Source organism: Vombatus ursinus, unplaced genomic scaffold, assembly GCF_900497805.2.
Source record: "Vombatus ursinus unplaced genomic scaffold, bare-nosed wombat genome assembly UNPS02009205.1, whole genome shotgun sequence".
NCBI classification, from domain to species: Eukaryota; Metazoa; Chordata; class Mammalia; order Diprotodontia; family Vombatidae; genus Vombatus; species Vombatus ursinus.
In genome coordinates, this window is record NW_020948983.1 from 57,799,536 (window position 1) to 57,827,528 (window position 27,993).

General features: G+C 41.4%; 1 protein-coding gene and 1 pseudogene across 1 annotated transcript in view; both read left to right on the forward strand.

The window, feature by feature from the left end:
• Positions 1-27,993, forward strand: part of IQCH (IQ motif containing H) — a 257,567-nt gene that overhangs the window by 205,763 nt on the left and 23,811 nt on the right. The window contains exon 16 of the mRNA XM_027851991.1: positions 20,412-20,576. Within this exon, the coding sequence (XP_027707792.1) occupies positions 20,412-20,576 (165 nt within the window). The remainder of the gene's footprint in view (positions 1-20,411; positions 20,577-27,993) is intronic.
• LOC114035621 lies at positions 12,259-12,699 on the forward strand (annotated as a pseudogene).

Genomic DNA, 27,993 nt, shown 5'->3' on the forward strand with positions numbered 1-27,993 from the left:
ATGGGCATGCTTTCACATTATAAACAAGACAGCTAAGTAGTTGCTAAATGGATAGAGCCCTGGACTTGGAGTCAGAAAAAATCAAGTTCAAATCCCACTTTGTAGGCTGTATTACCCTGGGAAGGTAACTTAATCACTCTGAACCTTAGTTTCCTTATCTATAAAATCTTCCTTATCTATAAAATGGGGGTGAGAATGGAATCTACCTCACAGGATTGTTGTGAAAACAATTGAAATAATATTTGTAAAGCACTTAGCACAGTGCCTGATACATAGTAGGTGCTTAAAAAATGCTTGTTTAAAAAAAAAAGATTACTCACATTCCATGAGAGCTCTTTTGTAACAAAGTAAAATGATTAAATAAAACCAATAATATGATAACCTCATCTGAAAGTACCAGCAACATTCTACATCTGGAGCATACCCCCCCAACTCTCTTTTTAAAAAATTAACAGAAATCTATTTTCTCTCCCTCCGACCCCTCACCTGATTGAGGGGAGGGAGGAAAGACTAGAAAAAACAAAGTCCTTGTGATAAAACAAATAGCTCTACCTTCAGAAAATATTGGGATTACACAACAACTGCCACTAGGTGGCACCCCACTAAGATGCTATAAGCTGTATAGTATGTGGTTCGTGGTGAATTTCCAAATGAACAGAAAGAAATCTTTCCGAACATGGAATTGCATTAATACTTTACTATTTGGCCTCTTTTATCGTGCAATGCCCCAGCTTCTTTTAAAAAAGCAGCAGGTGTGTTATCACAAGAACAGGGATGTCAATATTGTCTGGGGATAAAATATTCAAAGAAGGAGAGAGAAAATGCTGGAATTTGGTAACAGTTGAAGGATTTGTGCTCTGTCTTGTATAGAACTAAGACTACAAAGTCCATTTTTCAGCTTGCAGCCCCAGATAAAGCTGTGATGAGAGGCAGCATGTTTCCTCCAGACACTGACTGTGGGGCTATCACCTTCACAGTTTCAAGAAATAAAACCTCCCTCAAAAATCCTGCTCTGATGTATTTCTGTATACCTATGGGGTCCAGTCCTCCTGACTTCTCTCTGAACTCCAAGGTCCCCATAATGGATCACTAGAAAGACTCATTTATAAGAAGGACCCCAGGAGCCCCAAGAGCTCTTGTATCCCCTTGGCTAGTGGTTTCCATGAGACACTCATTTGTTAACCCTTATTACTTTCCAATGCAGTGTACAGACTGCAAGTATCATAGCCTCCTGCTTGTGAAAGGGGCTACTATAGTAGAGCGAAGCACAAAAGCACAGACCAGGGCATGTGACATTTAAAAGAGACACAAGAAGCTGTGTGGTATAATGGTTAGAGTGCTGATCTTGGTGCCAAGAAGACCTGAGTTCAAATCACTGATATTCACTAACTGTATGACCCAGGAGGAGTCATTTAACCTCTAAGTGCCTCCAGCTGCTAGGGTGGTGGTCTCCAGATAAGCATCCACACTGGGAGTTAGTTCTCCTGCCTGACAGTAATAGCCAATTCTTCAGCTATGTAGGGCAGATGGAAACCATCCACCTGTAGAATATGGTCAAATCAGATTGCTTGCCTAGGTCAGTTAACTCTGGGAAGCAATGGGGGGGGGGGGGAAGAGTTATGTTGCTTAGGAAGGGAAGTGAGGGGGAAGGGATGGCTACCAACTAGTCTTTAAAAGCGCTGAGACTCATAGTTATAAATAGCTCTACCCTGTACAACGCTGCCCTTCTTAAACTGCCTCTTTTTCTCTTTCAAGGTTACCCTCTTTGTTCATTTTAACCTGGCTTTACCTGTATCAGCATTAGATAATACATATGAAATCTGTCAACTGAATCAACAAATATTTACTCAGAGGCATCTTGGTGGAGTAGAGCATGATAGCAGAAGGCAGGAGATCTTGGTTCTATTCTAGCTTTGTGTCTTATTTTTATGAGCTTAGCCTCATAACTTCTCTGACCCTCAGTTTCCTCATCTGTATATGACCTTGGGAAAGTCACTCTATCTAAGCCTCAGTTTCCCGTCAGTTAAGTGAGCTCTAAAATCTATAATCCCTCTCTGGATGGTACTGGGTCTGTCTGATCTTGTTGCTTAGCATAGTCTTCTCCATGATAGAAAAAGATGCTTCACTAATACTGATTAATTCTTTCCTCACCCTGTAATGCAGGTGAACATGATTAGCCCCTTTTATAGAGGTGAAATGAGTTGCTCAAGGCCATCCTAGTTAGTTAGGCCTAGGCTCAGAACCTGCAAGGGTAACAGCTGTATGCAGACCACAGCTGTCTCCCGGAAGACATCAGGAGCTTAACTCTACTTCCTGTTCATTCTTAGGTTAATTCACTGTCCCAAGGGCAATCATCTCTATCTGTAGCATAATAAAATAGCCTACAAACCACAGAATAATCCTCTTTCTGCATCAGAGGAAACAACACCCTTTCGCCTGGCAAAGATGAGTTATGTCCACAACCTGGAGTCTCCCAGCTACTTAAAAGCATTGGGAACTGACAAAAGGAAAGTAGCACTTGGCATTATATCTTACAGAAGACCAAGTTTAACATTTAATCTACACAGCTAGCTTAGACAGGACCAGCCTTATGTAGAGGCCAGCAACCAATGTGGTATGATTTCAGGGATCCAGTCAAGTCCTTCTGTCCTGCCTCCTCCCACTCCAACCCCATCCCCACCCCCACCTCCCATCAATTAATGATGATAATTAATAATAATAATTAATGATAATTGAATGGTGAAATTAGATTATTTTCTAAGTGCAGGTTTTGACAGGATAGGATAGAGCACAAGTATACTAGATGACTCAGAGAAATTGAGGGAGGCAAGGGGAGATGCCATGTTTAAGAGAAAAGAGTGAAGAAAAAGTATATACTGAGAGTATTCAACACTAACCATTGACATTTATATAGCACTTTAAACACCTTCCTCACAACTTTGAGGTGAGTTGTATAAATGTTATTATCCTCATTTTACAGTTGGCACCCAGGTTAAAAGTGAATTGCCCAAGGTCATAGACCTAAGATGTGTCAGAGGCAGGATTTGAACTTGGGTCGTAGGAGTCTAGTATTCTTTCCTCCACATTGTGATGCCTCTCAAGCATCTTAAATTTTGCAGTTTTCCAAGTTCCCACATTAAATCCCCATAGTTATCTGGTGCTAGTGACCCTCCTACTTGGCTTGTTGAATAACCATTGCCCTACTCCCCTCCTAAAAAAAAAAAAATTGGCTCCCACACCAGCCACTGTGAAGTTGTCAGCTGCTCAACAGGGTCCTTTCCAGTTGTAGCCAATAGCAGCAATTGACAGTGGTTGTAACTGAGCATTTGGTTTTATTCCTGAAGCTACAGCTAAAAGCTGTTCCTTTTGAAAGGAAGAAGTGGGTCATCTGCCTGCCCTCCTTCTGTAGTACATTGTGGATTTCTGGAGCCCCAGCTGTTAGATTGTGCCTGTAAGTAAGGAAAGGCACAAAGCAAACAGGTACTGAGCCTGGATCAGATTTCTCTCAGCTTTGTTGCCACTGACAATGAGCCTGGCCTCTGTACTTCTTTGGAGTCTGGCCCTGAGGCTTAACGCAATCTCATTGTCCTAGGCCCATTTGGTGCCTACCCGTACTCACAAAGTTCAGTTAGGGGAACTACATTGCCAAATGAGAATCTCTGCCAAGGAAGAAATCATACCCCTTCCACATCACTGGAAAGATATTGTTAACTGACTGTGCTTTTTGAAAAATAGTTTGGGCAAGATGTGGTGGTACATGCCTGTAATTCTGGGGTGGGGGTCTGGGAGAGGGAGGGGGACGGAGAGGAGAAAAGGGTTGTGGGGAGAAAGTGAGGGAGCAGGAGGCTGAAGCTGGTAGCTCTCTTAAGTTCAGTAGTTCTGAGCTAGGGCAAAAGCTGATCAAGTGTCCACACTAAATCTGCTGTAGATATTATGAGCCTCCCAGAAAGGGAGGGTCACCAAGCCCCCATACAGAGGGGCATACCAGGAAAGAACAGTTCAGAGTAAAGTAAATGCTCTGTGTTCAGTCAATGGGTCAGCCAGCTTAACTTCTTAGATCAGTAGCTAGCTGCCACAGGGAACAATGAAAAAAGAAAGGGTAACCAAAGGCTTGTAGTATGGTATAATGGAAAGAGTTCTGGATTTGGTATGAGAGGGTCTGGATTCAAATGTTGACTCTGCTATTTGCTAGTCATGAGAACTTGAGTATGTCGTTGAATCTCAGTTTCTTTATCTGTAAAATGGAGGAACTAGACTAGTTGTTGTTCAATCATGTCTGACTCTCCATGACCCCATTTGGGGTTTTGCTTTGCAAAGACACTGGAGTAGTTTGCCATTTCCTTCTCCAGTTCATTTTACAACTTTGAGGCAAACAGGGTTAAGTGACTTGCCCAGTGTCACAGGCCCCTAAGTGACTGAGGCCAGATTTGAACTCAGGAAGACTCATCTTCCTGACTCCAGGCCCAGCACTCTATCCACTGTGCTCCCAAACTGGACTAGAATACACTCCAAATCCATATCTTACAATCCCATTTTAAAAGGGATGAATGGGTCAGTTTGCATAATAGTCATAGTATGTCTTTTGTACACCCCAATATTGCATTCCTTTCATGGGATCCAATGGTGACCCAGCTAGGAGGAACTTTATAGGTCATCCAGTCTAGAAGGTCTTACCCTTCAAGAACTCCTAAGGGCACTGTGATCTTGTTGGGTTTTTTTAATAACTATATTTCAATAGAATCAATTTCCTTTGTAATCCTGTGTCTCTAATTTATTTAAAAACATTATTCTGAGAAAGGGTCCATAAGCTTCACTAGACTGACAAGACACAGAAAAAGGTCATGATCCCCTGATCTAGTCCAAGAGAGGAAGAATAAATGATTTAGATGTTGGAAGCAATGATTCATTTTGTGGGTTCTGCAGCTTCAGAATTTGTTTGGGGGCATTATTTAAAGTTGTCTGGAGGGGTTTTAGGCAGAGTTCAGGTGAGTCCCTGCCTTTTCTCTGCCATCTTGGCTCCCATCAGCCAGGGGCCCTTTAAAAACTAAACCCACAACATGTAGGTAGTGATCTAGTCTACCTTCACATAAGGTCCACCTTGCAGACACATAAAATGAGACACAAACATTGTAATGTCTCTCTATGCATCTTCCATGAGAACCATATCGCTTGTGGAGTTCCCATTGTCTGGGCAGATCAGACATAGAATTTCCTTATGCCAGCAAGATCTGCTTGCTTGTTTTTTCTAGATCATCCAAAAATTTTTTCTCAAATTGGTTTCTAACTTCCATTTCCCCACCAAGGCCAAAAAAAACCATATAGTAACTTTGGCCAAGAAGAGAACCTCTTACTTAATTGAAGAATATCTTTTTGTCATAAGCAATCTCTAAAGCTCAATTCAAATGCCCGTTCCCTACGTGAAGCTCCTCCCGATTCCCCAGGTGATGGTTGATAGTCTCAACTTTGTATGTATTTTGTATTTATTTATATGTGTAAACTTGACTAATATGGAAATAAGTTTTCCATGATTGCACATATATAACCGATGTCAAATTGCTTACTATCTTAGGGAGAGGAGAGGATAGGAAGGAAGGGAGAAAATTTGGAGCTTAAAACTTTATAAAAAAAATGAAAGTTAAAAATTGTCTTCATATGTAATTGAAAAAAATACTATTATATGTATACATTGTTAGTTTTCCCCAGTTGAAAATAAGCTTCCTGAAAGCAGAAACTTTCATTTTTGATTCTATAGCCTAAGTTTAGCATAGTGCTTGGCACATAGTAGAAGCTTAAATCCTTATAATGTTTATTGAATGAATGAATTGGCTTCATTCCTTATTCCTTTAAAAATTGTAGGAATGTCTTTAGAGATGCTTCTTGACTTTTTTTCCCCTCTGTCCCCCTCAGTTACCTCTGGTCATGTTTTACATTTTTGGTGGTTTTAAAGATCCATTTGTTTTCACTTTTGAAGCAAGTTTTTCAGAACCCACTTAAACCACAGCCATTTCAAAGCAGCCAAGGTTCCCACAAGCCCAAGATGCTTCTGGGAATCTTGACAGCTGCAGGATGGAAGCGAGGGTCAAGAATTCTTGAGAGCTAGTAACTCAGTAACTAGCCCCTTTCCCTTCCCAGGAGTTAATCTTTTCAATTTTTATTGAAACTGTTTTTTTAGTTTTTAGTTCATTAATGCAGAATACATCCTTCAAGGCCAAGATGAAAAGCCATCTCTTCCATGAAGCTTCTTCTGCCCTTCCATCTACTCCAAAATAGTAATCTCACCTTTTTCTAAACTCACAAAGTATTTTGTCTGCATTTGTATGTTACACCTATAGGAGCATAGAATTTAGGCAATCTTAGAGATCATCTGGTTATGTTTGCTCATTTGAAAAATTATCACCCTAGATTCCTTTCTAACTCTCACCCCCCCATCCCACCCCCATCCCCATATCCAAGCTGTTGCCAAGGTCTGTCAATTTCACATTTGCAGCATCTTTCCTATATGCCCTCTTCTTACCTCTGGCACTGCTACCACTCCCCTACAGGCCCTCATCGCTTCACGCCTGGATTATTGCAATAGCCTAATGGTGAGTCAGGGCAGTTAGGTAGGGAAGTGGATTGTGTGCTGACCTTGAAGTCAAGAAGACTCATCTTCCTGAGTTCGAATCTGGCCTCAGACACTTACTAGCTATATGACCCTGGGAAAGTCACTTCACTCTGTTTGCCTCAGTCTCCTCATCTGTAAAATGAGCTGGAGAAAGAAATGGCAAACCACTTCCGTATCTTAGGCAAGAAAGACCCAAATGGGGTCACAAAGAGTTGGACATGAAAAACAACAATGATGGTGGATCAGCCTGTCTCAGGTCTCTCCCTACTCAAGTCCATCCTCCATTCAGCTACTAAAGTGATTTTTCTTTTTTTTTCTTTTTTTTCACGTTAATGTTCCTTTTATTTCATTGAATGATGATTTTTCCCTTGGTGTATTATGCTTAATATTTTTAGGTAAGTGATTCTTGGTTGTTGTCCCTTAGCTCCTTTGCCTTCCAGAAAACCATAGTCCAAGACTTCCAGTCCTTTAATGTTGCAGTTGCCAACTCCTGTGTAATCCTGATTGTGACTCCTTGATATTGAATTGTTTCTTTCTGGACACTTTTAGTACTTTTTCCTTGACTTAATAGTTCTGAAATTTGGTTATAATGTTCCTTGAAGTTTTTATTTTGGGATCTCTTTCCTGAGGTGATTGGTGGATTCTTTCAATGCCTATTTTACCCTCAGATTCCAGGACATCAGGGCAGTTTTCTTTGATGATTTCTTGAAAGATGCTGTCCAGATCCTCCTTTGCTTCTGGTTTTCAGGTAATCCAATGATTCTGATAGTGTCTCTCTTGGATCTATTTTTTAGGTTGGTTGTTTTTCCCATGAGGTATTTTATATTTTCTTCCATTTTTTTCATTCTTTTGAATTTGTTTGATTCTTTTTTTCTTTTTTTATTAATTTATTTTGATTTATCAACAATTACTTCCATAAGCTTTTGAGTTTTAAATTTTTCTCCCCCTCGCTCCCCACCTCCCTCCCCAAGATGACCTGCAATCTAAGAAAGTGATTTTTCTAAAGCACAGGCACAACCAGGTCACTCCCCTACTCAGTAAACTCCAGTGGCTCCCTGTCACCTCCAGGATCACATACAAAATCCTCTGCTTGTCATTCAAAGCCCTTCCTGACCTAGCCCTACCCCTACCTTTCCAGTCTTCTTACACCTCACTTCCAGTCACATACTCTTTGATCCAGTGACACTGGTCTCCTGGCTGTTCTACAAACAAGACACTTCATCTCTCAACTCCAGGCATTTTCTCTGGCTGTCCCCCATGCCTGGAACACTCTCCCTGCTCACCTTTGCCTACTAACTTCCCCAGCTTCCTTTAAGTCCCAACTAAAACCTCATCTTCTGCAGGAAACCGTTCCTATCTTCTCTTAATCCTAGCACTTTCCCTCTGTTAATTCCATCCTATTTATCTGTACATAGTTTGTATATATTTGTTTGCTATCTCCCTCATTAGATTGTAAGCTCCTTGAGTGCAAGGACCATCTTTTGCCTATTTTTGTATCCCTAGTGCTGAGCACAGGGCCTGGCACATATTAGTCACTTAATGTTCATTGATTTTTTTTTAAAAAATAAGACCCAGAAGGGGCAGCTAGGTGGCTCAGTGGATAGAGCACTGGCCCTGGAGTCAGGAGGACCTGAGTTCAAATCCGGCCTCAGACACTTGACACTTACTAGCTGTGTGACCCTGGGTAAGTCACTTAACCCCATTGCCTAGCCAAAAAATAAAAAATAAAAATAAATAAGACCCAGAGAACTGAATTAATTTTTCTCAAGGGCAAATCTAGGATTTGAACCCAGGTCCTCAGAATATAAATCCAGTGCTCTTTCTATTATAACACACTGCTTCTGTCTTAGAGATATTTGGGAATGATTCTTGTCTCCTTCACTGGGCTATAAACTCCTTGAGGGCAGAGAAGTCTCTGATCATCTTGGTATCCCCTGCAGCTACCAGCATAGTGCCTAATAGCATGTGCTCAATAAAGGGTGTTGAATAGATGAATGAATGAATGAATGAATGAATGAATGAATGAATGAAGAGAGTGAAAGAATATATGTTATATGCTCTAACTGGACAGTGCAAACCTAGTACATACAATGCTGCAATATCCAGCTTAGGACTTAATAAATAGTTACTGATTTAATTTTATTCTACCCTGAAAATTTTTAAGTCCCAAGAAGTCTTCTTCCTGCTTCTCCTGCTTGCAGCTCCAGTAGGTGGGTGCTCTGAAACTGCAAACTAATCAGCCTAACTAAATTATAATTAGGGGATTGAATTGGCTGCCCTTTATCCTCCCTTGAAGTGATACTCCAATGCATCATCTTGGCCCAAGTGTGGTGCCAGCAGAGCAGGGGCCCTCTCAGGGCCAGCCAAACTGAAAAGCCTCAAAGCACAGATAGGCCCAGTGATGAACTGGGCATTCATCATTTGAAAACCAGACTAACGAAGCTGAGCATCACCGAACTGGCTCCAGGGTAATGAATTTTTCAGCCACAGACATTCATAGATTGATCACTAAGACTCAGAGGAAGTCTAGGATATTAAAATTCAGTCTGGAAGGGTCCTCAGAGGTCATCCAGTACAATCCCATCATTTTACAGACAAGGAAACTGAGACCCAAGAGATGAAATAACTTGCCCCAAGGTCACACCCATGATGGCCGAGGCAGGATTCAAACACGGGTTTTCTGACTCCCAACCCAGCACTCTTGCCACCTTACCACAAGGACTTGTAATGTGGATGAGATGGCAGAGCACAGAAGTATTGAAGCTGTTCTGCTCCTGACCTCTCAGGTTCTTGTGAGGGATGCACTTGGTAAACCTTAAAGAGCTACAAGAATGTGATTCCTTGTCTTTGTTAGCTTGGAGTCGTTTCCTCCACACTCCACTTTGCTAAGATTGAGATGGCTTGGTCGTTTTGTTTACTCTACTAGCAGTCTGCTCTGGACTCAAAATAAGATGGATCTGACAACATAGCAAGCCAGAGAGGAATGGGAAAAGCACAAACTCCCGTAGCCAAGGACCCAGATTCAAATCCTGCCTCTGACTCTTTAACTAGTTTAGCAAGCCACTTAACTTCCCTCACCCTCAGTTCCCTCATCTTCAAAATGGCGTTGAGGGGATGGTGAACTTGACCCCTGAGGTCCCCTCCAGCTCTGTATCTGTGACCCCATGACCATCCCAGCCCAAGTTAGAACAGGGTTTGCAAAGAGAATGAATGAGGCTGGGACCCTTAGGACAGTGGCCTGTGATGAGGCACTGTGTCCAACATAGGTGTGAGCCCCCAGGGAGCCAGTGCATATCTGCAGCTTGGGGTAAAGGAAAAACATCAAGAGACTCCCAGTGGTGATCAGAGCATCTCAGAAAGTGATCCTTGGCTCTCTCTCCTCCCTTCTCTTCTCTTTCCTTTCTCCCCAAATTAGACAGCCTCTCGGAGAAAAGAAGCTGTGTGGTGGGAATCCCTCAAAGTCTGTTTCTTCACAATTTAATTTCAAAGCCTGTGGCCCAGACAGGAGGGGTAGGCCCTGGGACCCAGAGAAAGATCCTGGGGAAGGTCACTTTCCCCTCCCCTGTCCCTCTGGATCCATGCTGTTGCTTAAAGGTTGGTTGTGATTTCAGATTCTCCGCTTCCTCTCCACTATAGCTGCCCACTCTGATTCTGCTCATTGCTATGCATACCAAAAAGCTGATCAATGCAGTGGAAACAGGTTTTCCTGCCATGGTCTCTAGAAGCCCGAAAGGAAACCAGAGAGTTGTCACTGCTGTACCACTCTGACCATACTACGTTCTCTCCCAGGTTAAGGCCCTGATGGGAATCGCCATAGAATTCTAGTTCAATCTTCAAAGCAAATGAGTATAGATTGTTTCAGGGAGACGAAAGATGCTATCCCTAATCAGTTCGTTAATTAATAGGGTTTCAATAGGATCTAACCCCTACACTGTGTCCTTTACTATAAAGAATACAAAGAAGTAAAAAATTGTAGGTATTTAGAGGGGAAAGCTTGACAGTAATGCTTGTCCCAAGATGTGTTGACCACAACTGATCTGCACTATGCATGCTTATACATAAGACACAGTCCCTGTTCTTGTGGAGCTTATAGCCTACCTCAGGAAACGTAACATGCAAACATGAAGCATTTAGAGAGCAGTTACATCACCCTAAGCTGGATGGCTCTCTGTTTTTGCACGACTTCAATATGTGTAATGAGTATCAAATTTCTCGTCTTCTCAATTGGTGGGGGAAGGTTGGATCTGAATCTCAAGCGCAACAAGAGTTCCAAGAAAAGAGTAGTCAATATGGATCTTCAGTGGCCAGAAAGGCTTCATGTGTAATAGACAGCAAGACTTCATGAAGGATGGATAGATTTTAGATTAGGAGACAGGAGGGGAAGGCATTCCAGAATGGAGCAATTGGATGATATGGTTCCCCACACCCTCACGAAAGAAACATTCATTTCAGAAACTAAGTATTTTTAATGTGTAATTTGTTTATATTTTTTCATTTCACACAAAAAGAAGTTTTCTCTGTAAAGAATATGAATAAGAAACCAGCCCTGGAGGAGAGTGCTTTGAAATTCTTTAGAGTCCGTGAATTGACATGAAGAGTCCTACATTCTTCTTGCTAAATATAGGAGAGAAGGATGATTTCCTGGGCACTGGACTGAGAGTAAGGAACCTTGGCTTAGAGTCACTTACTAGCTGTGTGACTTTGGGGCATATTCCTTAACCTCTCTGTCCTGTAGTTTGTTGTTGTTCAGCTTTTCAGTTGTGTCTGACTCTTTGTGACCCCATTTGGGGTTTTCTTTCTTGGTAGAGATACTAGAGTGGCTTGCCATTTCCTTCTCCATCTCATTTTACCTATGAGGAAACTGAGGCAAACAGTTAAGTGACTTGACCAGGGTCACACAGCTAGTAAGTGTCTGAGGCCAGATTTGAATTCAAGTCTTCCTGACTCCTGGCCTGATGCTTTATCCACTGCTTTATCCACTTAGTTGCTCTTCAGTTTCCTTACCCATAAAGTGTGAACAATAATACTTGTACAACCTACCTCACATAGAAATGTGAGCTACCATTTTTGCAGTTGTATGGATTCTACAATTTTGTGATTCTCACAAAAGGGTTGAAAACACTGGAATCTTAAGAAATCAGTCAGTCCTATTGAGACCTCTGCTGTGCCCACCCCTATGCTAGGTGATTTGCCCAATGTCACCCACAAGGCTTACATAGAAGAGTCTATGTGCTTCATGGAGGAGGTATGTGTCTTATTCAAGTATTAGGAAGGTTTAGGGATATACTGAAGTCCAGTACATGAATAGCAAAACAAGCTAGCTTTATTGAAGGAACATACTAAGGATAAGAAGGGCAGTCAGGGAAGATGGGAACAGGTCAGTCTCACTGAGCCTGGGTGGAATTAGGTACCTCACTGGAATTAGATATCCCAGATGGAATGGAGCACCTCAAACCAGTAAAGTCTGGTGGGGTTTGAGAGTGTTCTCAGTCAGGTTGAGGACCAGGCATTGAAAGAAGGGAATGGCCCTTTCGTGCTTTGGCGCAGCGCAGGTGAGGAGCTCCAGTCTCCGGCTTTCGCCGCCACCACCGCCACCGCCACCGCAGCCTCCTCTGCCTCCAGCCCGGCTCTGGGCTTGCGCCGCCCACCTCAGCATGCCGTCCAAGGGGCTGCTCCAGTCCGTCCAGGTCTTCGGACGAAAGAAAACGGCCACCGCTGTGGCCCACTGCAAGAGAGGCAATGGGCTGATCAAGGTGAATGGGCGACCACTGGAGATGATTGAGCCTCGCACCCTGTGGTACAAGCTGCTGGAGCCCGTCCTCCTACTAGGGAAGGAACGTTTTGCTGGAATAGATATACGAGTCCGTGTGAAAGGAGGAGGCCACGTCGCCCAGACTGATGCTATCCGGCAGTCCATCTCCAAAGCCCTGGTGGCCTATTACCAGAAATATGTGGATGAGGCCTCCAAGAAGGAAATAAAAGACATCCTTATCCAGTATGACCAAACTCTGCTGGTGGCTGACCCTCACCACTATGAGTCCAAGAAGTCTGGCAGTCCTGGGGCCTCGGCTCGCTACCAGAAATCCTATCGATAAGACAACTGCTGGAATTGTGGGTCTTTTTGCAATAAATTTGGTATATGACCTTAAAAAAAAAAAAGAAAGAAAGAAAGAAAGAAGGGAATGAAGAGCTTGGACCTGGGACCTGCTGCTGATAGGGATGGGTAGGGAGGGTGGTGAGACTCCTGGGCAATTGGCAGCTAGTTGTCATCTAGCCCCCTTGTTACTGGGAAAAGAGCTGATACTGCTGGTCTTACTCTGATAGGGGGACTCAGGACACTTGAGCTTCTTCAGTGTTTTTTTGTTCAGTGGCGGGGTGGAGGGGGAGAGAGACTACTAGTCTCATTCAGTAGGGCTTGAACTGGGCCTTCAAGGATGAATGGGAATGGGATGGAAAAGAGAAGGGCATGTCTAACAGAGGAAACATAGCTGACCTGGGGTGCTGACTGAAGAGCACTATTTATCCTTTATGTAGATCTATGGGCCTAGGAGATAGATTGATAGACTTGGAGCCAAAAAGACCTGGATTCACATCTCAACTCAAACATTCACTAGTTATGTGAACTTGAGCAAGTAATTTAACCTCTAAAAATGGGCATGATAATAGGTATTGCTATCTGCAATTGGACAGCTAGGTGGTGTAGTAGATAGCCAGGCCTGGAGTCAGAAACACCTGAGTTCAAATCTGGTCTCAGACACTTAACTAGCTGTGTGACTCTGGGCAAATCATTTAACCCTGTTTGCCTCAGTTTCCTCATCTGTAAAATGAGCTGGAGGAGGAAATGACAAAGAACTCCAGTTATCTTTGCCAAGAGAACCCCAAAAGGGGTCACAAAGAGAATGACGCAACTGGAAAAAAAAAAGACTAAACAATTGTAATCTGCCCTGTAGATGTACCTAAGGACCACTACGTTTCTATTTACCTTGCAGCTGATTCTTTCCAATGTGTTGTCTCCCAGTTAGAATACGAACTCCACAAGAAGTAGGAACTGTCTAACTTTTTCTCTTTATCTTCAGGGCTTAAAAGTTCTGTACAAAGTAAAGGCAGCTAGGTAGTGAGGTGTATAAAGTACTGGACTTGGAATCAGGAAGACTCATCATCCTGAGTTCAAGTCCAGCCTCAGACACTTCCTAGCTGTGTGACCCCAGGCAAGGCAGTTAATGCTGTTTGTTTCAGTTTCCTCACCTGTAAAATGAGCTGGAGAAGGAAATGGCAAACCACTCCAGTATCTGTGCCAAGAAAACCCCAAATGAGGTCACGAAGAGTTGGACACAACTAAACAACAACAAAGGTTTAATAAGTGATTTTTCATTCATTTATTCATTCATTCACCTAACTCACAGGGTTGGTGTGAGGATCAAGCAATATAATGTGTGTAAAGCACTTTGCAAACTTTAAAAGCATTATGTAGAGGTTGGATATTGTTGTAGTCATTGTTATTTTGGTGATTCCTGTAGACAAGATCAATCTCTGGTCAGATCAGGGAAATAAACAAGAGACCTTTCCCAGAGAATAGCCCTTCATAACCTGGACCCTTCTGATCTTTCCAGTCTTCTTAGACCTTTCTTCCCTCCACTCACTCTACAATCCAGGGACTCTGGCCTCCTTCTATTCCTTGAATAGTATACTCCATCTCCTGATTCTAAGGGAGGGTTTTCACTGACTGTCCCTCATACCTGTTACTCTCTCTGTCTTTGTCTGCCTGCCTGTCTGTCTGTCTGTCTGTCTGTCTGTCTGTCTGTCTCTCTCTCTCTCTCGCTCTCTTTCTCTCTCTGTCTCCATCTCTCTTCTCTCTGTCTCTGTCTCTCTCCTCATCTCCATCTTCCTTGGCTTCTTTCAAGTCTCAGCAAAAGTCCTACCTTCTTCAAAAAGCCTTTGTTGGTTTTCCTTAATCTTTTAGGGCCTTCTCTGTGAGACTGTCTCTAGTTTTATCCTATACCTAGCTTGTTTGTACACAGTTGTTTGCTTACGGTCTCCCCTATTAGTTTCTTGCGAGCAGGGACTAGTTTTTGCCTTTCTCTGTATCTCCAGAGATTAGCCCAGTGCCTGGGCTAATAGTAAGCATTTAATAAATGCTTGTTGACTTGAGATTAGAATCTGAGCAAAGTGGCCCATACCAATTAGACTAGGCCCCCCAAAACACACTTCTGATGAAAAAGTCAGCTTAGCTGATGAAGGGTCCCTCACCAATGGCTGGCACCAACACTGCAGTGGAATGGTAGGGTAGGAGGCAACGTGACAGTGAGGGTGCTCTCCTACACCTCCTCATCACTCAGCACTCTTCAGATGGTACATCCAGTTTGCCCTTTTCCACGTGACTGCCAAACTTCTTCACTTGTAAAAGTAAAATACAATGCAAATAAGGAGAAGAATATCTTGAACCTAGGTTTGACTCTATTTCATAGGCAAAATTGACTGTATCCCATATAATATGATTTGATAAACACCAAAAGGCTCCTTTGCCAGTGAATATTTCAAGCTCCAGCCCCTCGTGGGCTTAAAAATTACTGTTACTGGATTCTTTCAAATATGCCTAAAAATTTACATTTTAGTAGGAGACCTTACATTGACATTGTCTCCAAAAGGCCCCTGTTAAAATACAAATACTTCATCTGGGGAGGGGCAACTCATTAATAGAAATTAACACATTAGCATTTTGTCATTTCTAGAGTAGAAAAAAAGAGTCCCGAGGATATGGAACAAAAAAAAACAAACCAGAATAGGGGAAGAGATAAGGGTAGAAAAAATTTGGAGTAGTCTGGGGCACTGCCCAAAGAAAGTGGATGAGGTGGTATGGTGTGAGGCCCTAGCAGCAAAGGAGTAGCTAAAAAACACTGAGCAATGGAGTGGGGATTCAGAAAGGAAAAGCTGATGACCCTAAATGTTTCCATAATTCACAATTAGGCCTCTAACAAGCCCTAACTATAACAATCCACAAAATCTCTACTGGAAAGGAGAGATTCAATATAAAAGTTCCGTTTTCACTGTGGGCTCATAGTGCCCCATTTCTACATTCTACAAGGCTGGAGGGTGGAGAGGGAAATTGCTGCATTCACCTCTCCTTCCCATTTCTTAAGCTCCATTATCACTCCCACACTTTTCCTCAAAACAACCTCTATTTTATAGACACAAGCTGAGATTCAGGTTAAGTGACTTGCCCAGGGTCACATAACTTATATACATCAAACTCAGGGCTTTAAACTAGGTCTTTCTGACTCCAAAATTGGTTCTTTCTCCACTAGGAAACATGGCCCTCTAAATGACTCCACCTGTGTTTGCTGATGGTTTTGTTTTTCTTCTCATTCAAGTCACTGAGCAGTTCTGTCTGTCCAATCCCCTTAGTGGTCAAACCCCTAAGCTCAGCGGCTTAGGGCAGCCACTCCATTTGGGCATTACCATAGGGTGGCTCTAAGGGTCAAAAGGTCCTAAAATCAGAAATCCAGAGAAGACCCCTGAATCCTATAGAAAGGGCCCCATGGCAATAGAAACAAATACCTGCAAAAGCCTTTCACCCCAAGAGGCCAAGGTGACTGTGATATCAATCAGGCAATTTCACTGATTTAATTCTGAGTATGTGCCAAGCCAAGTGGTCATGACTGTGGAGAGATCCAGAGGAGGAGACTCATGGATGGTCTAGTGATTGTGCAGAAACCGAAGTTATGGCACAAGCTATTTTTACAGAATAGTATTGTAAGTCTAGATCTAGAAGGGTACATTATGTAGCATCCTTCATTTTACTGAGGAGAAAACTGAGGCCAAGAGTGGTATAATTGTTGTTTTTCTATGTCCTTCATTCTCAAAGAGGACCATGATGTTGGGAAGGCGATGTCATGACTTACAAGTGAATTGGATGTAAGTGAGGCAGGGTTGTGCAAAGTCACCAGCGTCACTCTCTCCTCTGGAGCCGTTTGAATCCAGGGGCAAGGTATAGATCAGGATGACTAGAGATGGCCCTGATGCAGTGACAGACCTTGGTCTTTTTAAGCTAAGGTCTTTTCCAGGTCTCAGTTTGTCTGAGGCAATGCCCATTCAGTGTTAAGGTTGAGTAAGAAATGAGGCAAAGAACGGCCTTTTTTACCTCATCAAAAAAAAAATCTATCTGAGAGGGGAAGACCCTCAGTGTTTCTAGCCAAAACAAAAACAACTGTTATTTATACTCACTATGAACCGTCAGAGCCCAAACAATGACCAAATGAGGCTTGGGCTGGGATCTATTGTTGGCCAATCAATGAAAGCCAGAGTGCTTTGGTTTTAAAGCATGGTCCTTAAAAAATAAATCTAGTAAACCCCAAGATATCTTGTGAGGTATAAAGTGACTTACTGAAAGCCACACAGGTTTCAGGAAGTAGAAATAGGATTTGAATCCAGGTCCTCTGGCTCTAAATGCAGCCTGCTTTCCATAAGACCACACTTCTACTCATAAGTAAAGTAGATAATTCCAATAAAACTCAAAAAACTTGCTTTCAATGAAAAGGTTAGGAAGGTTTTCCTATCATTGATAAATGACTTTGCTTAGGTGGTCTACTGATGGCATGTTAAATTTCCAACTGGAAATGATGAAGAAAAGGTTTAAGATTTCCTTTATGTTTAGTTTTTGTTGTGATTTGATGAAAGAAGATGTAGTATAATGGAAAGACCAGGCTTAGCAGCAAGAGACCTAGGTTCTCATTCCAGTACTGCTGTGACCTTGAGCAGGTCACTTAACCTGCAGTTCTGGAAAAGCCTTAGTTTCTTTATTTATGAAAGGAATTATAGTAATTCTTCCCCCTTTCCTCCCCTCCCCACACCTTGCCTGACTGAATTGGGGCCAGGAAGAGAGTATTTTTATGAATATCAGAAGAGACAATGTGTATGAAAATGCTTTGGGGGGAAAAAAGCTTCAAAGTGCTAAGCAAATATGAAATAAAAGTATAAAATTAATGTGCAGTAATGAAAAGGTGAATCACCCCAAAGTTAATGTGGTTTGCAGTGAACCCAAGTGCTTGTCATGGAATGCAACCTCACTCTCATCAAGAGCATTACAAAGTTTGACCAGACTAACAGAAAATTTCCTGCCTTGCAAGAATGGAAAGTTCACTGTATTCTGAAGGGAAACTAACTGTCCCCACCTGATTTGCATTTTACATAATGCAGCAGGAAATATTTAAGTTGACAAATAGGATATTTAATACTGCAACAGATATTTGGCAGTTAGTTTTTAACAATTGTTACAAATGTGATTTATTTGCCATTATAAAAAGGGCATTACTATGTGAATATGACTCAGAAATTAGCTCCAGTTTAGCAAGAGGCCTTGACTGCCTGACCTCTTAATATCCTTATAATGATGCCATTTACCATTCAATGCTTAGTCAAGTCACTCACTGCTAGATTTGTTTTAAAGGAGGCCACTGTAGGACAGAGGAACTGTGTGTGTGTGTTAACATACTGCCTTGGTGCGTTAGGCACATGCTCTACCTGCCTTTTAACAGAAAAAAAGGGGGAGAGGGCTTAATCAAGTCCTTTATGAAAATGTGTTAGATTCCAATTTCCTACAGTGAGAATGCATTACTACCAATTACAATCTACTCCATCTAGATCATACATTACATTTTCTCCACAAGATCCTTCCCAGGGTAAGCTGAGCCACTGGGTACCACAAACAAGCCAGCTTTTGACCGTTTAGTAATCCCAGCTTTTAATTTCAACCAAAAGATAGACCTTGGTAGAGAGAGGCTTCTCGCGAGGGCCAAGGACATCAGCGCTGCTATTGCTGCTCATCCTTTGTTTTTGCAGACCAACAACGTCGTGGAGTGATGTCTTGACTTGCAAGTGAATTGGACTTAAGTTAGGCAGAGTTAGGAAAAAGTTTACTAATCTGAACCAGGATTGGTCTAAACAGCCACACCCTCGAGCTACGAAGTCTAAGTACAGAATCCAACAGGGATCTCATCAGTAAACCCCCTAACCCAAGCCACTCAGTAATATTGACAGCATTAGTTTATATATAATCATATATGTAGAGCTAGAAAGGACCTCAGAGGCCTCAGAGTTCAATCTCCTCATTTTGGAAATGAGGGAAAAGAAGTCCGAAGGTCAGTGTCAAAAGTGGGATTTGAACCCAGGTCCTCTGACCCCAGAGACTGTGTTCTTAGAGGGAAGTAAAGGAATAGCATAGGATCATCATGTAGACTTGGAACTGGAAGGGACTTTAAAGGTCATGGAGACCAACCCCCTTGTTCTGTTGTTGTTGTTCAGTCATTTTCAGTCATGTCTGACCCTTCGTGACCCCATTTGGGGTTTTCTTTCTTGGCAGAGATACTGGAGTGATTTGCCATTTTCTTTTCCAGCTCATAGGGTTAGGTGACTTGGCCAGGGTCATACAGCTGGTAAGTGTCTGAGGCCAGTTTGGACTGAAGAAGATGAACCTTCCTAACTGTGGGTGTGGTGCTTTATCTACTTCGCCATACACGGAAGAAGAAATAGAGGCATAGAGTGGTTAAGTGACTAGCGCAGGGTCACACTAGTGACCGTACTAAGTGTTTGAAGTAGGATTTGAATCCGAGTCTTCCTGACTCCAGAACCAGTATTCTGATATGGAAGAGAAGTAATAATATACTTTATGTCAGGTGATCCTTACAAGAAACCTGAGAGGTAGGTGGGACGATTCTCCCCATTTTATAGCTTAGGAAACTGAGTCTCAGAAAAAGGGAAGTGGTTAGCTCAAGGTCACACAGCCAGTAAGTGGTTTAGGTAGGACTTGGACCCAGGCCTTCCTCCTCCAGGTGTCGCTGGCATTCCAAAACAAATAGCTGATTTGCCCAAAGGTAGAATATGGGATTTTATAGGAGTATTAGAATGATTAAAATAATAACCTAGATTAATAGAGTATTCGTCCTATTGCCCCATTTTACAGATGAGGAAACTGATTCCCAAAAAGTTTACTCAGCTTAAAGCAGCAAAGCTAACTGGTGGCAGATGGTATACATTTGTGAACTTTTCAAAGTGCTTTCATTTGAACCTCACAAAAAGCCTTTGGGGCAGGTAGTACAGATATCATTCCCTTTTGACAGATGAGGAAACTGAGGTGCAGAGTGGTATTGAGACTTGCCTAGGGTCACACAACTCATTAATAGCAATGCTGATATAAAAAAAATTAGGCACCAGGCCTCATGACTCAGAGTCCCGTGCTTTCATTTTGTGGCATATTGAAATTCTTGGAGCATATGGCCATTTTTCTTTTCCAATAGCCGGCCACACCAAGACCAGAAGGACAGGAGGTTCAGTGCTGTTCTTTTCTCCAGCAGGGGGTGAGCCCTTTGTCACAGCAATTCATTCTTTGCATCAGGTCCTCTTCCTTCTGTCCATTTCACTTCCCCACAACCCCCCCCCCATTCCTTAAAGTTCATTTTTACTCAATTTTCTCAATGGAATTGAGAAATTCCTTTGCCTTGTCTATTTTAGAAATGTTCAGCCATGAGCAGAAAAATCAAAGACTACCTCAGCCTTCCTGAATTTAGTTAACTGTTCTCCAATAAGGTAATAGGAAGATTGGGTCGATTTTCTCTGCTGGGTTATTTGCACTCCTGTAACTGTAGTGATCATCTTGACTGTTCTGATTACGGGTTTATGGCAGCTCCATCACTCAATTGAATGATGTAGAAACAGAAGCAAAAGGTATCTGTTCCATTAAAGTCGCATTCCTGCCCCCCTCCCTTTTTTTGCTGGTCTCATTTCTTCTCTTTTTTTTTCTTCCTGTTTTGATTAGATATGGGCAACAGACCTTGAACTTCTTTATAGTGACCAGCTTTCCTTGACACAGCTCGTCTTGTATGTGACCAGAGGAAATCTGGATTTCAGTTCTAGTGTCTTAGAAGTGGCACCCTCTGTAAAGAAACTTAATAAATCCCTCAGCCAGATCCAGGTAGAACCAGTAAGTATCAATCAATCAACCAGCATTTCCTAAATACCTACTGAATGTGCCCAGCCCTGTGCTACAGATGGAGGGGAGGGGGGTTATGTAAAAATGAAAAAGACCCATCCTTGTCTTCAGGGTTTGCTGTCCTATTGAGGAGATAAAATAGACACACATGAAAAGCTGACCAACTAATGCTACTAGAATTAGAAGAGGAAGGGGTGACTGAGGGAGAGAAAATCTTTGCAAAAAGTTTCTCTGATAAAGTTCTTATTTCTAAGATCTATAAGGAAGTTATTCAAATTTATAAGAATAAGAGCTATTCCCAATTGATAAATAGTCAAAGGATATGAACAGGTAATTTTCTAAGGAAGAAATCCTTGCTATTAATAGCTATATGAAAAGTTGCCCAAACATACAAAGTAAATATGTGGTCAGTGCTGAAGGAGTGACAGAGATGCCAAGTACCGTCAGAGTTCTGTGTGGGAGAGTCCCCTGTGAGCTAGATTCATCCAAAAGGCTTCACAGAAGAGGTGAGACATGAGCTGAGCCTTGAAGGACAGGAATAGGCAAAGAAAAGGACTGGGAGGCATTTCAAATGGGGAAAGGAAGGGATGGTACGAGTCAGTCTCATGATCAGACAACATCATTGAGCATCTTATACAGGACACTCCTGCCCTAAAAGTCACACCATCACCAGAGCAAGGATACTCACCGTAGCAGCCTCCTGTCTATAATAGGTGAGATCATAGGGTTTAGAACTAGAGGACTTAGAAATCATCTGGTCTTCCTCTTCATTTAGCAGATGAAGCATCTTGGTCCCCAGGAAAGGAAACCGCTACCCCAAGTGATTACCATCACAAGGCTAATAAGTGGCAGAGCTGGGCTTCACAAGCTTAACTCCAAACTTGTACTCTTTTCTCAACTCCCAGGCCAAGCAACCCACATCTTGGGAGTCTAAGTCTTGAGCATTTTTGAATGGGATGCCTAAGAGTAGTTTAACTGGTTTCTTCAAACTTTAAAATTAACTGATCTTTTTCTAAATCCTGGACATGTGGCAATTCTAGAGGAGCAATCATAAAGGACTCGTTGTTGACATCAACTGTATGTCTTCAATTGAATAATAATAATAATGGCTAGCATTTTCATAGTACTTTAATGTTTGCAAAGTGATTTCTATATTTTATCTACTTTGACCCTCACAATAATTCTGTGAGATATATGCTATTATTATCCACATTTTACAGATAAGGAAATTGAGGCTAAAAGAGAACAGGTAACTTGTCCAGTATCATACCACTAGTAAACGTCTGAGGCATAATTTGAACTCAAATCTTCCTGACAACCGTTGCGCCACTTAGCTGGAAAGATGCATTGTGTAGGAGAGCTTGCTTATATGGTTATCCCTCTTCCTTCTAACCTTATATGCTTCACTTGGTCATAGGGACTTTTAATCAATCATCAAGCATTTATTAAGCCCTATTGTGTACTAGGCACTAGAGATACAAAGACAAAAGAGAAAGTTCATAGCCTCAAGGATCTTACAGTTTACCGAGAGAGATAACACATATGCACACATGCACACGTATATACACATAGGAAAACATAAAATAGATACTATGTAAACCTGGGGGAGGCAGGGAATCCTAGCTGGGGGGAACCAGAAGACCAGGAAAGACTGAACAGAAAACAGAGCCTGAGCCGGGTCTTAACGTAAACAAGGGATTCCAAGAGAACAGGGGGTGGGGAGCAAGTACAAAGAGCACAGAAGCAAGAAATGGTGTGTCTAGTGTGAAGAACAGCAAGGAGGTCAGTATAGACCACCCACAGACTTAATGGAGGGGAGGAAGGTATAATAAAACTCCAAGTATAATGGGGGTCAGGTTGTGAAGGGCAAAATTTGATTAGAAGGGAAAGGGGGACAAAGAGAGACGGCTCCATGATAAGCAAGCCCCGACTCCCTATAGAAAGTAGTTACAGATCCTCTTCTTCAGAAAGGTCCACCAGGCTGTTGGTTAGACAGTAAAAAGAAAAATACGGACCCCAACCTTTTGTCCTTCTGGCCATGAGTTCCAGGATGGGCCACCGCAATTCCAAGCTATTTCTAAGAGAATGCTGCAGACAGTGGTGGTTTTCAGTCAGCAACCCGCACTAAATGACAAATTGCTGCTTTAAATATGTTGCTTCTGAGAAGTCTAGCCAAAAGCATATGTTGTGTTTTGGATGAGAGGCACGCTCAGTGGTTTCCCCCATTGTGCCTGTTGGCTTCCTTCCTAAGTGCAGACAACATTGTGGAATTCTTCAGAGAGAGAGAGTCTTGCAAATTTTACTATAATTTGGTATGGAACTGAGTGTGCTTTGGATTTTTAGAAAGCACATTCAGTTCCATACTAAATTATAGTAACAATGGGCACACTTTCCTTCTGGGATTATAGGACCTTCAGACCATTCAGGACCATAGTGTTTTCCTCTTGCATGCCTACAGTAAAGTAAATTTGCAAGACTCTACACCTTCTTTGGGGTGGGAAGTGTGTGCTAATAGATGTTTGCTTTTATGTTCAGAAGGCAGACATACACAGGTACACACACATACATACGTGTGTAGACAGATTCACATCAGCCTGCATTTAAAACCAAACAGAAATTTTATTGGAAAATTATGTGCAGATTGTGATTCCTTTTTTAGGAAAAGGAAGTTGTAGTCCTCTCTGACTTCACAGTGCTCCTTTGAAGAATACAATAAAAAGAGGGGTAAAGACAAAATGCTTATGAAAGTACAAAGGATTTCAGAACCCATAAAGTACTTCTGACTTGGGGAGACACTTTGCATAAGGAACAAAACAAAAACCCAAACTTTTTTCTTCCTGTATTCACAGAAGAGATGTTGTCCCATTCCCACCCAAGAAGGTGTAGAGAAATTATAATTTAAAGGTTAATGAGCTCCTGATCTAGTGTTCTTGTCAAGCAACCACTTTGAGGAGAAAGAGTAAATTAGATATGATTAGTCCCAGAAGTACATGTTTTAAAAATGAACAGTAATCAAGTAGCAACTTTTTAAATTAAAATTCTGTCAGAATTAGCATAAATTGTCATCCTTTTCCTATCAGTTTTTACCTAGCTGTTCTCCTTCTGGCTTCTCCTTCCTGGGTTTCCAAGGAGTAGTAACAAGGACTGTTTTGGAAAACATCTTAAAATAACCAAGACATTCAATAAGCATTTTAACAGCATATGATCTGTAATGAATGATTAAGTAAAACCTTTTGTGTTAAATTATGATGTTAATAATGATTCTGTCTCTTTTAATTTATTATGAATTCTCAAATGCTCCGGTTTTGATTTTGATAAAATGGAACAACAACGGAGTTTATGTGATGACTTTATTTTTAGAAATCCTTCTTTGAAAGAACAAATTTCCTAGATACTGCTGCTACTGTAATTATGTACAAAACCAATCACTCATTATAGTTAGGATACATTATCTTCTAGACAGATGAGGCTAAATAAGCAACACATTAATAATTCAGAGTGCAGTTCATTATGCATGTGGATGCATGCTTTGTAACCAAAATAAGCACCTCATCAGCCTCGTGCCAACCCTTAAACAATAGTTCTATGTTATTGCAGCCCCATTCAAGTTTACGCTTGTTAAACTGCTACTTGGATTATTTTATCAAACATTCATTTATTTGTGGTCCCTTACTGCAGAGAACAGATTTTGGAAGCTCCTTTTTTCAGTTAATGATTTGAGCAATGGGTGTTATTAATTCTCAGAATATTATAAACATGATTAATTCTCAGGCAGAGATTTATTACACAAGGATTTCAACTATGTCAACTTAAATACATCACTGTCAAAACAAGTATCATGGAGAAAATGAAATGCACTCTGTACTTCCAGTCCTCAAGCTCAGAAGGAAATCGATTTAAATTATGGCTACAGCAAAATTATATTCTCCAATGAAAAAAGGGTGTTTTTAAGCTTCTTTTATTTAGCTGTAAGAATTCTTATTAGATTGTGATTTAGAAAGAAGACTGGACTTTGACCTAGAACTTTTTTGTCCTTTTTTGATTTTTTCCTCTTTTTCCAGTGAGAGTCAACCTCTGCATATTCTAGTCATGCCTAAGTAGGTTCTGTGGAAATTTAGACTGTTCAGCAATGGCAGAGCAGGGCCCTAAAGAAAGGACCAGGCTGACACAGTCTTACGTGGGCAGATTTGGTGAATGCCTAGATGGTATGATTTGAGAGGTCTCCAGCAGGACCCCCATGTCCAAATACTAACCGTATCATTCATCTTCATTCTACTTTTTTTTGTTTCCTTCCTTTTAGCAGTGTGTTGTAGTGGAAAGTACCCTAGAATTATAATCAGAAAAGATCAAGATTCAATTCCCAGCTATGGCACTTGCTCCCTGGGTCACAATGAGCAAGTCATTTAACCTCTCCTAGCCTCAATTTATAAAATAGGGATATTAATAATTGTTCTACCCATCTCACTGGGTTGTTGTGAAGAAAGCCCCATGTAAATACCAAAGTACACAGAAATGTGAGATATTATTATTAAAACTTGATGTCTTGGACTTTAGTTCTCTTATTAAAATTTAAATACCCTCAGGAAGAATCATATCTTAAACCATTGGCAGCTCAGTTACCAGCTAACCTCTTAGCAAATATAGGTATGGGAAAAAGGAGAGGGATTTGAGGTAAAGATGTAGGTATACCAGGAAGAAGGACAGGGATACTGAGGGGGGGGAATGAAAAGGTGACAAAGACAAACTTTATGTGCTCCATTACTTTACAGAGGGTCCTTCCAGCCCAGACTATACAAAGGCAGTGGTCAGGTATATGACCTTGGGTTAGTCTTGTGACCACTTGGTCTCAGTCCCTCAGCCACAAAACACCCACAACACATCCCAGAGGGATCGTGAAGACTGTTTAATGAATGAACTTTGGCATAAATGTTTTTGATGATGGAAATCACAGAAATACCTAGTAGAAATCAGACTAGCTCTCTTGGTGTGCACTCCCAGCCTATTCACAAAGCTGTCTTCAGAGACTATAGGTATCTTCACCACAAGAAGGACATCAGACACCTAGAGAATTATACCCAGAATGAGAATCAGCCCTTTAGGACAAATTAGAGATGTGACCAGGCACATTTGGTTTGAAAATATTTCAAGAGGGTAGTAGGTAATTAGCCCAAATGTCTTGGGCAATTGATTTTTACAACCTTTATGTCAAGGGTTCTTAACCTAGGATCTACAGATTCCCAAAAAATCCATGGATAGTTTACAGGGAGTAATGATGAGAAAAAAGTTAAACATTTTGTTTCCTTGAAATCTTGTGTATATTATTTTATGCATTTAAAAACATTTTTCTGAAGCAGTGTCCACAGGTTTTACCAAACTGCCAAAAAGGTCCATTATATACACACACAAAAAAAGCTGGAGAACCACTGTTTCATAGGAATCATCTCCTTTGTGGGATTTGTAATATGGAAAGGAAGTTCTGATTCTTTACTTAAGTCAAAACTCATATGGAATCTTAAAATCACAGAATTTCAGAGCTAGGTAGGATGTTGGAAATCAGTTCAATATCTCATTTTACAGGTACAGAAACCAAGGCAGAGAAAAAGTAAAGTCATTTGACAAATTAGTAGCAGAACCAGGACTAAAACCCAAGAGCATTTTTCATTATACAATGTAATTCAAAATACTAATCATATAAAATAGTAAATCTAAATGCAGCCACTACCAAGAATGAGAAGAGCCATTATTTAAGTTATCTGTTATATGAAATAATACCCTGAAATGAGAAAAGTAAGCTCTTGTACCTATTTCTTGAAAAACTTGTGGATTTCTGTGGGGCTGGAAAATTCCTTTCCCCACAGTGGAGAAGGAACAATTCTCCCCCTGAGCACTGTACTCCTATTCTTCATGCAATACAGAGGGAGTTATGTGTGGCCCTGGGAACTCTGCTGGGAGCAGAACAGTGGCCAGGGGTTCCCTGCCCTACCATTCCTCCATGCATGCCTCAGAAAAAAATGCTGACAGTGGTGTGGAAGCCACTGACTCACAAATATTTCCTGGTAAGTATGTGGGAGAGGTCCTACAGAAGACAGGAACAGGCCCTAGCACCTACAGGGAGAATTAGCTACGATATGTAATGTTAATATGGATTCTCAGCTCAACCTTAAAAATCAAACTTGATTTTTTTCATCCTTAACAAACTGATATTGATGGAAGATAAATTATACAAACCAAACATTTAATTCTCCTTCTGGCCGAAAAGAGTTTGACTGTATTTTTGTTTTCCTTTCCAAAAAAGGATGGTCTTTATTTGTAAAACTATTGACTTTAGATGGCACAATTATTTTTATCATTTGCTCTGTCAGGTTCGATATAAGCTAGATTTAAGTTTCCCTCTTTGCCCTGATATTTAAATGCTTTTAATGGAGAGAATTCTGGAATCTCAGGATCACAGCTTTGGAGAGACCTCAAAGGTTATCTAGTCCGGTCCTCTTAATTTTACAGAAAAGGAAACTGAGACCCAGGGACATTGAAGGACTTGCCCAAGGTCACACAGGTATTAATCCTCAGAAGTGGGATCTGAACTAACTACAGAGCCAATGCTCTCTCCACTGTATTGTGATTTTAGAAGTCATTTTAGAATTGAGAAACTCAGAGCTAGAAGGGTCTCTAGCACCCATCAAACTTAATTCCATCTGTTTACAACTGAGAAAACTAAGACCTCAGGAGAGGACATAGCTCACCTACATACAAGTTGGTTAAAAATGTATCATCTGGGTGGGGGGGCAGCTAGGTGGTTCAGTGGATAGAGCACTGGCCCTGAAGTCAGGAGGACCTGAGTTCAAATGTGACCTCAGACCAAACACTTGACACTTACTAGCTGTGTGACCCTGGGCAAGTCACTTAACCCCAATTGACTAACCCCCCAAAAATGTACCATCTGCTTATGTGTTCCATATTCCTGATGGTTTTGATCTTTATGTGAATTAGATGATTTCTAAGATCCCTTCTATTTCTAAATCCATGGCCATAGGATCAGTGATGCTCTAGGGAGAAAATCATCATGAACCCCAACCATATTTCTCACCTGCTAGCTGCAAGGCATTGTGCTTGACAGCAGAGATATGGGTTAGTGGTTGTAATAAGACACATTTATAGTGCTTCTACATAATCACATGCTTTATTGTTTTTTTTACATATTAGCATACTTTATAGTGTTTATAGTGCTTTATGGTTTCCCAAACACTCTCCTCACAGCAACCCTGTAAGGTAGGCCATGCAAGTACAATTATCCTCCATTTCACAGAGGGGCAAAGTGAAATTCAGAAAAGTTGGGGGACTTGCCTGTGACCACACACTTTTAATCAATATGGGAGCCAAGATATAATAAACTTTACAAGTTTCTTCTGAC